Raw genomic sequence first — 12,833 nt, 5'->3', positions numbered from 1 at the left:
CCACCTATCTAGAGTGGGTCCCTAATGTCCCTAGCATAAAATGGCGTAGCACTGGGCGGCGACCACCACCGCCGCAACACCAGTGTCCACGGGGGGGAAACGACCCACTTGCAGAGCGGCCCCAATGCCACTCAAACCAGTCTATGGGCCGCACCTCCCCACAGACACTGGCGCCACAGCAGCAACAATGACGCCGTCACACTGCACCTGTGAACGGCGTCCATTGTTGCCGTGGCGCCGTGTCTGTGGGGGGGGGGTGCGACCCATAACTATTGGAAGGATTAAGATTTTTTAATAGAAGTAATTCACAAATCTGTTTAACTTTCCGGAGCCAGTTGATATATTAAAAAAAAAAGTTTTGGCCTGGAATACCCCTTTAATGTAAGGATCCCTAGTGATCTAGCACAGTTAAATGGCTAAGGTCCTTGCTGAAGAGCTGTGGAAGGATCAATATAAGTGCATCCCATTGTATTACTCGCCCCTCATGCTGCCAACACTGCCTTGGTTGTTACTTATTTTCTGTGTGCACTGATCATAGAGGTAGGTGTAAGGCTGTGCAGTTGTGAATGTATAGTCAGCTAGTGTTGTCTATGATCAGGCAGAGCGCTTTTGAAGCAGCCTGCCCAAAACATTACGAAGAGTTAGGCGATGTTCTCACAGAAAAATTTTCAAGCAAAATTCCATGGAAATATTCCGCTTGGATATTCTGCTGCAGCAGAGTCCCATTGATTTCAATGGGATTCTGATGCAATGTACCCATGACAGAATTTCCACAGAAGACACATTTGCTGCAAAAATCCTGATTTACATAGTTACATAGTTACATAGTTACATAGTTAGTACGGTCGAAAAAAGACATATGTCCATCAAGTTCAACCAGGGAATTAACAATGAACATTAACAATGAACATGTTTATTGTTTCTGCGGATTCCGCTCGGAAATGCATTGCTGTCTATAAAGTGATCCTAGCACTGGAAGAATATGCAAATTGACATTCCGCCAATTTTCCTCAGTGTAATCATAGCGTAAGCATGGCGTGCCCTAAGAACCAGCTTGTAAGAGTGATCACAGCAACTTCTATAGCTACACTACTGTCTATTATAAAAACTACTGTAGGATTAGCCAATCATATTACTCTATGTGAAATTCATTTTATAGAATACCAGGAGCATTGGTTCTACTTTGAAGCAAAATGGCAATTTTATTTGGAAGAAAGAGAAATTGAAGAAAATATGAACAAGCCCACATTTCCTGATAAGTATGATGCTGAGGAGAGAGACAAGGTATGGCTGTTCATTTCACAATAACTTTCTGACCACAGTGAGCACATAATAAAAAATAAAAAAACTACTTGGAATACCCCTACTTTTAACATGTTGCCCAGAAATGTTAAAAGTTGCGATCGCTAGTTACAGCCTGGTAAAGTACATGGCTTCCTCCCTGGCTGTCACTCAAACCTGACTCATTCTCCTTAGACTATAATGGAGTGAATGAGTTGGATTTGGCAGCCAGCGAGGCAGTGGAGCCCGCATTTCACTGCCTTAGGACTCGTACTAGCAACTGGTCTCAGGAATGGGCAACATGTCAAAAGTTGTTTCAAATGACAGTGAGTGAAGCTGTAAGGCAATATTAAGTTAATTTATGATCAATTATTAACAAATGTAATATTGCATATTTTCAAAAATAAAATAAAAAAAGGCAGACTATAAAGAATGCAAGTACCATAAAAGGTTGTTGTTCTTTTTAAGTATCCCAGCCAAGGTGAGGAATCTAATATGTAACATTTAATACATAGACATATAAGAAATGGAGCTCAGAGGGTCGTGGAGGAAGAAGAGGACATGATGCACCAATGATTGCATATGATGCTCTATTAGGGGCTGGCGGAGATTGGAGTGAGCTTTGTGGTCGAGCCATGTTCCATGGAGGTAAGTGACTGTGTCAGACCTCAGACCCGACCACCTTAATAAAGACCCTAAACATCCCACTTTATCCCCTTAAGGACACAGCCAAGTTTAGTTTTTAAAATTTTTATTCTCCTTTTAAGAGACGTAACTCTTTTATTTTTGTATCCACAGAGCTATATGGGGCTTGTTTTTTGAGCTACAATTTGTACTTTGTAATGACACATTTCATTTTACCATAAAATTTATGACAAAACAAAAAAATATATATTATTTGTAGGGAGGAATTGAAAAAAAAAAACCTGCAGCTTTTGGGGTTTTTGTTTTTATGCAATGTATGGTAAAACTGTCATGTTATCTTTATTCTGTGGGTCAATTCAATTACAACAATACCCATGTTTACATGCTTTTCTATGAGTGTAGTGCTTTAAAAAAACAAAAAACTTTTGTAACAAAATAAGTATTTGTCGTGTGATCTGTTGTTTTTGTCAGTACAATTTTTGTTTTGATGGGACTTTTTGGCCACTTTTTATTCATTTTTTTTCTTATATATGATTTAAGCAAGAATCAGCAATTCTTGCACTTGCTATTTTTTAATGTTTACCCTGTTAACCATGCTGGATCATATCATAATTGTTTGGACAATTCTGCACACGGTAATACTAACTATGTTTATTTATTGTTTATTTTTCAACATGGAGAATGGTTACATTTACTTACTTCATGCTTTTTAAGTCCCCACCGGGGACTATTATAAGCAATCATTTGATTGCTTGTACTGCACAATGCTATGCCAAAGCATATCATTATACAGTGATATGGGCATTCTGCTAGTACAGTCTGCCTGAGGCAGACTGTATCAGAAGAGTGACAATCTGTGGCATGGAGGTAAGGAGAAGACCTCCAACCACAATTTTAACTCATCAGACCCTTACAATTGTGATTTGGGGTCCAATGAGTGTTCCAAACCAACAGGCACCTTTATTTTTATCCATTAAATGCTGTGATCGGCATTGATCATGACATCTAAAGAGTTAATTGCATACATTAGCATGATCGCTGATGTCCGTCATTAGTGGTGATTCCCGCCTGCTGATAGCAGCCATCACTGATTGTTTAAGAAACGAGCGCAGCACCTGCACTCTCTTTTAAACAGTAAACACTGCAGGGTGTACACGTATGGTCTTGTGCTTTAAGTGCAAGGTGTCCATGGTGTATATGTATGTCCTGTTTTATCTAGGGGTTAATACAGATCACAAAACAGAACCCTTTACCCAGACCAGACCAGATCTCTCCTTAATACAGACCCCAAACCAGCCCTCTCCACAATTGCAGTTGCAGATTTTACAAAGCAGTCAAAAGTACATAAGAATTGCCTTGTAAAATCTGCAGTTGTGGATCCGAGGTTACAGATTTTACAACTTCAAATCCGCAACTGTGGATTTCACAACTTCAAATCTGAAGCAGATCAGCAGATCCTTAAATTGACCCAAGACTAGATTGCTCATCAGACCCTCATCACATCATGGTAAAAGCAGTTTTGGAACAGAATTTTTAAAGTACAAGACATCATTTCTCACAAAATCCCTGTCAGGAATTTACATGTCAATTCTTAAAGCAAAATTAGAATCCCACTTAAAAAGTAACATGTATGCAATTTGTCACAGATTTTACTTTAAAATCAATGGGGCCCAGATTACATGCAGATTTGGAGACAGAATCCATGTGGAATCTTAATCAAATTATTTAGCGTGGGGGGCTCACCCACATGTGGACATTACAACAGTGGAATTCCATTTTTTATGGGATTCTGCTGCTCTGTTTAGACTTTGGAATTGCTGCAGTGGAATTTTGCCAGCCAAAAGTATATTCATTCTTTGAGCAGAATTCTGCTGAGACTCCATGGCCGCCTATGGAGACAGCAATGTCCGCGCAGTCCTACCACCAAACACCTGTCAGAGCCCACTGTAAGTAGACATTCAGCCAGCGGAAGATCCATAGTGTAGGTGAGCCCCAAGTGTGGGATTTTTGTCAAGGATTGTGTTTAAAAATGCAGAGGATTCTCCTAGACATGCTGGGAGAGTTGGCTCATGACTATATTTTATATACATGAGGTCCAATGTCTTTATCTTGCCTTACACAGTAGTTTTTATTATTCTAGATGGCCTGACTTTGTTCCTTTCTTTCTAACATGACCCATAGCACTTGGATTAACCATCTGAATATACAGTACATACTTCAATGATCAATTCTAAGACTTGCTAGTTATATACATGTCTGGCAAGAAGTGTTCAATTCAATGAAGTATTATGGTGTATCATAACATAGTGAGTGTCATTTTTTATTAAATTTTTTTAACCTACCGTATTTTTCGCCGTATAAAACGCACTTTTTCTTCCCCAAAACTGGGGGGGAAAAGTCGGTGCGTCTTATACGGCGAATACACACCTATCGCGGCCGGCCCCGCGGCTAATACAGGACATCACCGATCGTGGTGATGCCCTGTATTAACCCTTCAGACGCGGCGATCAAAGCTGACCGCCGCGTCTGAAGGGAAAGTGACACTAACCCGGCTGTTCAGTCGGGTTGTTCGGGACCGCCGCGATTTCACCGCGGCGGTCCCGAACAGCCCGACTGAATAGCCGGGTTAGTGCTTACTGGACACCGGAAGGGACCTTACCTGCCTCCTCGGTGTCTTCTCCGTTCAGTGATCCCCTGTATGGCCGGCGCTCTCCTTCCACGTCGTCGCGTACGTGCGTCGGCGTGCGTAACGACGTGATGGCGGCGACGGAGAGCGAGGATACCCGGCCGGCAGCAGAGACGTTCCGGAGCGACGGGGACACGGCGACAGCGATGGAGCGACATCCAGGGCAGCGGTGACGGGTCCGGAGCGGCGGGGACACGTGAGTGTTACCTCCTATGCAGTGGTCTTCAATCTGCGGACCTCCAGATGTTGCAAAACTACAACTCCCAGCATGCCCGGACAGCCAACGGCTGTCCGGGCATGCTGGGAGTTGTAGTTTTGCAACATCTGGAGGTCCGCAGGTTGAAGACCACTATTGGGTTCAAAATCTTTATTTTTTTAGATTTTGCACCTATAAATTGGGTGCCTCTTATACGCCGGTGCGTCCTATAGGGCGAAAAATACTGTATTTTTATTTTCTGATTGTAGTTTTTATTTTTATTTTCTGTTCATCATTATGGACGCAATTTATCTTGCCTAAGCTGCTGCTCTGCTCTGTAGATTTGCTTTACAACTTGCCAAATGGACCATAGGAGACTGGCGTTTGAAGATGAGTCATAGACTTCTATTGGAGAGTGTTCTAGGCATGTTTTGTGACCTGAGCTGTCCCTATCATCATATGGACTGCTATGGACTGGAACCATGTTGCCTTTAGGGATGTATTCAGGTTCTGTTTGTGATCCAATGACAGTATGGAGGCCTTGTGGTAAATGTTTCAACACCTTGGCAGTAACAACCACCTGAACACTGGGACACCACACAATAGTAAAACAAAACTTCTGTTTTAATTTAGATCATATCCTTTGCAGTTTACAGCAAAAACTATATGCAAAATTTGACACTTAAAGGGACCAAAAAAGGACCTGACAGCTAAAGGGGCTGTCCCATCTCCTTACTTCCAGCTCCTCCAACCTGGTTGTAGCAAAAGCCAAGTCAAAAGCAGTAGAAGTGGGAAAGTTACAGTTTGCATTTACTTTAAAGAGTACCTATCATGATGTTAATAAACTTTTTAGTCCTCCGAGTTCACTTCCCCATCATGATAAACCACCCCCTGCCCCATAATTTTATTATGTTTTGGTTTTGTACCTTGATATTGTGCTGTATCTTAGGCTCACTCTCAGTCATCTCCACAGACTGGGAAGAGGCTTCCCCAGCAGGTGTGACATCATTGAAGCCCTGCTGGGGAGAACTTCCTGCTACAAACAGCTGAGAGCAGTTCAGTGTCAGATGGGCTGTGATTGGCTGAGAACACACACACACTCCAGCTCTCAGCACTGAACCCTACAGTGTGTCAGCTCTGCCCAGGTATCTGCACTGAAGGCATTATGGCATTACAGTCAGCTCTATACACTGTGCTGAGCTGAGCTCCCATCTGCATTTCATGACTTTTGTCTCTGCCAGACGGCTGCATCAGACAATCTGCGAGTAGGAATGCAGGCAGGACCAAAAGGAGGACTCCTTTTAGGGGTTAATTTTACACATAAAGTATATTAGAAAAGTTATTCAAATCTAATCATTAACCCCTTAAGGACTCAACATTTTTCCGTTTTTGCACTTTCGTTTTTCCTCCTTACATTTTAAAAATCATAACCCTTTCAATTTTGTACCTACAGACCCATATGATGGCTTGTTTTTTGCACCATCAATTCTACTTTGTAATGACATCAATTATTTTACCCAAAAATCTATGGCAAAACCGAAAATAAAAATATTTGTGGGACAAAATTGAAGAAGAAAAAAACAAAAACGCAATTTTTTTACTTATGGGGGCTTCCATTTCTATATAGTGCATTTTTCGGTAAAAATGACACCTTATCTTTATTCTGTAGGTCCATACTATTAAAATGATACCCTAATTATATAGGCTTGATTTTGTTTTACTTTTGGAAAAAATCATAACAACATGCACGAAAATTTATATGTTTAAAAATGTCCTTTTCTTACCCTATAACTTTTTATTTTCCGCATACAGGGATGCATGAGGGCTAATTTTTTGCGCCGTGATCTGAAGGTTTTATCGGTACCATTTTTGTTTTGATCTGACTTTTTCTTCACTTTTTTATTTTATAAAAAGTGACAACTTTGGATCTTTTTTTTACGTGTACGTCATTATATTTATTTTTATTGACATCATTTTTTTTAATTGGAAAAAGAGGGTGATTCAAACTTTTATTCGGGAAGGGGTTAAATCACATTTATTAAAAAAATTTTTACACTTTTTTTTTGCAATGTTATAGCCCCCATAGGGGACTATAACATACAGTACATTGATTGCAGACACTTGTGGTATGGGGGTGTGATGCTGATGCAGAAGGCAGATGGAATTACCCTAGGGGCAGATGGCATTAACCGCTTGTATTTGTGATGCCAGGGTGTGGTTTATCCTCGATACCACCTGAAGGTATACCGCTAGATCCTGGGCTAGGCATGGGGGCAATAATGACTCCGGAAATAATAAAGTTACGGATAATGGTAGTTTTACTGAGGGTAGACAGATGGTAAAGTCTATACAGTTCAGCCAGGGCCCACAGAGGTGACCAGTGACTCAGAGACCTTAAGAGCTTGCTGGGACTTGTAGTAGATATGTCCAATTTAATGCAGGCCATGTTGACTTGACAAATGATGACTGTGACTGACTTGACTGATGACTGACAATACTGAGATTGTGGCTTACCTGTAGCTGCTTGTGGCTGCAGACTGGACTTGAGGCCTCCTATGACTCTGGACACTCCCTAGGAGTCGACTTGACCTCAGCAAAGACTTGTGAGCAAAAAGAGAGAGCTAGCTCCATACAGGGCTTATATGGGGAGACTAGCAGGGAGCCTATAGGTCAACAGGACAACAGTGTAGGGCAGTGTTGAGCTCAGGAGCTTCTAAGCAGGGAGGTCCTGCACAGTCCAGACAGGGTAGGAGGAGAGGAAGGCTTTCATGATTTTAGCTCTCCCAAGGGTCATGTTCTTTTTACTAACATGCAGTGTGAAGTGCAGTGGGTGGGTGACAAAGCAGGCAGCTTTATATAGTTCATCTGGTCTGGGCCCCTGACAGCAGCGCTGCCTGTACTGCTCTGATGGTGGCCCTGTCCATACCTTACCGTATCTTATTTTGTATCCAGGCTAGAACTGGCTGTCACGATGCCGGCTGGCAGGAGGTGGATCCTCTGTGCCAGAGAGGGATAGGCGTGGACCGTGCTAGTGGACCGGTTCTAAGTCACTACTGGTTTTCACCAGAGCCCGCCGCAAAGCGGGATGGTCTTGCTGCGGCGGTAGTGACCAGGTCGTATCCACTAGCAACGGCTCACCTCTCTGACTGCTGATGATAGGCGAGGTACAAGGGAGTAGACAGAAGCAAGGTCGGACGTAGCAGAAGGTCGGGGGCAGGCGGCAAGGTTCGTAGTCAGGGTGGATAGCAGAAGTTCTGGTACACAGGCTTTAGACACACAAAACGCTTTCACTAGGCACAAGGGCAACAAGATCCGGCAAGGGAGTGCATGGGAGGAGGTTAGATATAGTCAGGGACCAGGTGGAAGCCAATTAAGCTGATTGGACCAGGCACCAATCATTGGTGCACTGGCCCTTTAAGTCTCAGGGAGCTGGCGCGCGCGCGCCCTAGAGAGCGGAGCCGCGCGCGCCAGCACATGACAGCAGGGGACGGGAACGGGTAAGTGACCTGGGATGCGATTCGCGAGCGGGCGCGTCCCGCTGTGCGAATCGCATCCCCAACGGCCATGACAGTGCAGCGCTCCCGGTCAGCGGGACTGACCGGGGAGCTGCAGGGAGAAAGACGCCGTGAGCGCTCCGGGGAGGAGCGGGGACCCGGAGCGCTAGGCGTAACAGTACCCCCCCCCCTTAGGTCTCCCCTTTTTTTTGTCCGGTGACTGCCTCCCCTGGGATGAGGACACCGGGAAGGAAAGGATGGTTTCCTCAATGACAGGCAGTACAGCAGGAGTAGGAATGGGGAGGGAGGGCAGAGGGTGAAGCTTGGCACGGGGCAGGGAGACACAAGGACGGGAGCCATGAGGGGACACAGAGGCTTGCCTGAAGGGACTGGGAGGGGGGGAGAGGCATTTTCCGTGGCAGGCAGAGTCCCTAACGACCTTAGGGGGACCAGATACAGGAGGAACCACAGGGTCACGGCAGGGAGTACTGGGAACTGGTTTAAGGCAGTCCTTGGAACAAGAGGGACCCCAACTCTTGATCTCCCCAGTGGACCAGTCCAGGGTTGGGGAATGGTGTAGAAGCCAGGGTAGTCCAAGGAGAATTTCGGAAGTGCAATTGGGAAGGACCAAAAATTCAATTTTCTCGCGATGAGGTCCGATGCACATTAGGAGGGGCTTCGTGCGGTAACGCACGGTGCAATCCAACCTGGCTCCGTTGACCGCGGAAATGTGGAGTGGCTTGACAAGACGGGTCACCGGAATGCGGAATTTATTCACCAAGGACTCCCGAATAAAATTCCCAGAAGCACCAGAGTCCAGGCAGGCCACGGCTGAGAGGGAAGAGCTGGCTGAAGTAGAAATCCGTACAGGCACCGTGAGACGTGGAGAAGCCGACTTAGCATCAAGAGACGCCACACCCACGAGAGCTGGGTGCGAGCGTGCGTTTCCCAGACGTGGAGGACGGATAGGGCAATCCACCAAAAAATGTTCGGTACTGGCACAGTACAGACAAAGATTCTCTTCCTTACGGCGATTCCTCTCTTCCAGGGTCAGGCGAGACCGATCCACTTGCATGGCTTCCTCGGCGGGAGGCCTAGGCGCAGATTGCAGTGGAGACTGTGGGAGAGGTGTCCAGAGATCTAAGTCTTTTTCCTGGCGGAGCTCTTGATGTCTCTCAGAAAAACGCATGTCAATGCGAGTGGCTAGATGAATGAGTTCATGCAGGTTAGCAGGAGTTTCTCGTGCGGCCAGAACATCTTTAATGTTGCTGGATAGGCCTTTTTTAAAGGTCGCGCAGAGGGCCTCATTATTCCAGGATAGTTCAGAAGCAAGAGTACGGAATTGTATGGCGTACTCGCCAACGGAAGAATTACCCTGGACCAGGTTCAGCAGGGCAGTTTCAGCAGAAGAGGCTCGGGCAGGTTCCTCAAAGACACTTCGAATTTCCGAGAAGAAGGAGTGTACAGAGGCAGTGACGGGGTCATTGCGGTCCCAGAGCGGTGTGGCCCATGACAGGGCTTTTCCAGACAGAAGGCTGACTACGAAAGCCACCTTAGACCTTTCAGTAGGAAACTGGTCCGACATCATCTCCATGTGCAGGGAACATTGCGAAAGGAAGCCACGGCAAAACTTAGAGTCCCCATTAAATTTGTCCGGCAAGGACAGGCGGAGGCTAGGAGTGGCCACTCGCTGCGGAAGGGGTGCAGGAGCTGGCGGAGGAGATGATTGCTGCTGAAGTTGCGACTGAAGTTGGTGCACAATGGTGAACACTTCCGACAGCTGGTGGGTTAGATGGGCGATCTGTCGGGATTGCTGGGCGACCACCGTGGTGATATCAGAGATATAAGGCAGAGGGACGTCAGCGGGATCCATGGCCGGATCTACTGTCACGATGCCGGCTGGCAGGAGGTGGATCCTCTGTGCCAGAGAGGGATAGGCGTGGACCGTGCTAGTGGACCGGTTCTAAGTCACTACTGGTTTTCACCAGAGCCCGCCGCAAAGCGGGATGGTCTTGCTGCGGCGGTAGTGACCAGGTCGTATCCACTAGCAACGGCTCACCTCTCTGACTGCTGATGATAGGCGAGGTACAAGGGAGTAGACAGAAGCAAGGTCGGACGTAGCAGAAGGTCGGGGGCAGGCGGCAAGGTTCGTAGTCAGGGTGGATAGCAGAAGTTCTGGTACACAGGCTTTAGACACACAAAACGCTTTCACTAGGCACAAGGGCAACAAGATCCGGCAAGGGAGTGCATGGGAGGAGGTTAGATATAGTCAGGGACCAGGTGGAAGCCAATTAAGCTGATTGGACCAGGCACCAATCATTGGTGCACTGGCCCTTTAAGTCTCAGGGAGCTGGCGCGCGCGCGCCCTAGAGAGCGGAGCCGCGCGCGCCAGCACATGACAGCAGGGGACGGGAACGGGTAAGTGACCTGGGATGCGATTCGCGAGCGGGCGCGTCCCGCTGTGCGAATCGCATCCCCAACGGCCATGACAGTGCAGCGCTCCCGGTCAGCGGGACTGACCGGGGAGCTGCAGGGAGAAAGACGCCGTGAGCGCTCCGGGGAGGAGCGGGGACCCGGAGCGCTAGGCGTAACACTGGCCCAGCCTTCTTTTAACTTATTTTCCCCAATAAACTTATCCTCTTGCACTAGTATTGTGATCACACTCTGTATGAAGTTTAGTTTTATTCCAACAACTCATTTATGGTACTTTTTTGTTGTTGTCAATGACTATCTCTCACACTAATATGAATGGAACTGCTTTATTTGTATTAGTTATCTGGTTATCTTTCTTTAAACTACATTTTAATTTTTTTTCCATTTTAAAGATGACATTTTGGCATTGGAACCAATTGCTAGCTTTTTTCATAGAGTACTGCTTTCATTTATTTTTGTTGAGAAAAGCCTAGTAAAATCTTAAATCTCAGATTTGGAATAAAAAGGTATTTGAAAATGCGTTTCCTAAACAGACAACTCCTTTAGTAACCCCACATTAAGGGCAGAAATATATCCACCTTATGTTTGCATGTAGCAAGCTGATTTTATTATCCATTGTACATCTTTATGTCACTATGTATAATTACGCTGTTTATATAGAACATTACATTTTTGTTGCAGGAGAAAGCGCTGCTACTGGATCTATTGCTGGGTGCCTCTTCGGGTTGCTGTATGGTATAAACAATGTACCCAAGGGTCTATACCAGGAGATTGAACTAAAAGAGAGGCTCCAGTATTTGGGCGAGAAGCTCTATCAAGTATCTTCAAAAGAAAAGTAAACCTGCTATTTTCAATTTATTAATGCTGAAAAAGGAAAAATACATTAGCAGTGTTATAATGTGCACCTGTAAGGGGGTGTTACATTTTCTATATTGTTTTTATATGTAGTTCTTATATTCATTTAGGTTTTTTGGCCAATTACACTAGTCATCCTACCTCAGATATAAGTCATATAAGTAGAGAACTCATTACTGAATTGCATGCATGCGGGAAAAATGTATCTGTTGCATGTGCTGCTGTATAACTCCCAGAGATGTTGCTTAGAATATGGGTTGTTCAATACTTGGTGCACAGTTTTTGTATTAATTAAGGATTCCAAGACAGATGCATTTAGTTTGCTTGCATTTTCAGTCTGTTCAAGCTACGAATACAAGAAAGTTTGCAGTGCCCAGGAGGTCGGCACAACATTTCAACACTACATTACTTTTCCCATTTTCCCATTTTCCAAATAGCATGTATTCCAGTTGCATGTAACTTTACATAAGTGAACCACACATGACAATAGGATGGGCACTATCAATCAGTCCATTATCAGAACAAAGGTGCAATGGCATTCAGCTGCACAGAGCCAAAATACCGGGAGGTGCTCCAGCCTGTAAACAGTCCTAGTTCCAAACAAACGATCCACAAATAGAAAAGGCGAGTCACTCACCCAGCTGTACAGTTGTAGTAGCCAACGGCGGAAAATCCGGTTAGTCCATAGTACGGGAACGGGCAGAGATGGAACGAGGCAGGGGAGAGCTCAGATGTGGCCACGGACCGTTGCACGCCCACTGGCGCTTCGTCAGGCCGTATACGGCCTGACGAAGCGCCAGTGGGCGTGCAACGGTCCGTGGCCGTTGGCTGTCCGGGCATGCTGGGAGCTGTAGTTTTGCAACATCTGGAGGTCCGCAGGTTGAAGACCATTTCCTTTACTTTACATTGCACGGATCCCTCAACATACAATGGTCTCAACAAACGATGGTCCATTTGGAACGGATTACCATCGTATGTTGAGGGACCACTCTATATATTTACCTGTTGCAACAGTTAGTCAGAACCATATACAACATAAATAAAAACATATGAATGTGCATGACTCATAACATCTATAAAGAGAGAGTATTGCAACGCTACAGCCATTGTCTAAAATTACTGTAATGCTTAAAGTAAGATATTACACCTGTACCTGATTTCTGCTAACATTTCAGTAGAATGGATATCTGTATATAATAAATCCTACCACATTTTCTTTTTCCTTACTAAATATATGAAATCA

At 45.2% G+C, this 12,833-nt stretch overlaps 1 protein-coding gene across 1 annotated transcript in view; it reads left to right on the top strand.

Moving 5' to 3' along the window:
- ADPRHL1 (ADP-ribosylhydrolase like 1) overlaps positions 1-12,311 on the top strand; it is a 58,207-nt gene extending 45,896 nt beyond the window's left edge. The window contains exons 5-7 of the mRNA XM_056555817.1: positions 1,160-1,284; positions 1,797-1,929; positions 11,417-12,311. Coding sequence (XP_056411792.1) covers positions 1,160-1,284; positions 1,797-1,929; positions 11,417-11,574 — 416 coding nt within the window. The 3' untranslated portion in view covers positions 11,575-12,311. The remainder of the gene's footprint in view (positions 1-1,159; positions 1,285-1,796; positions 1,930-11,416) is intronic.
- Positions 12,312-12,833: the final 522 nt, after the last annotated feature.

This window comes from Hyla sarda, chromosome 2, assembly GCF_029499605.1.
Source record: "Hyla sarda isolate aHylSar1 chromosome 2, aHylSar1.hap1, whole genome shotgun sequence".
NCBI classification, from domain to species: Eukaryota; Metazoa; Chordata; class Amphibia; order Anura; family Hylidae; genus Hyla; species Hyla sarda.
This window is presented reverse-complemented; position numbering and strand designations above follow the sequence as displayed.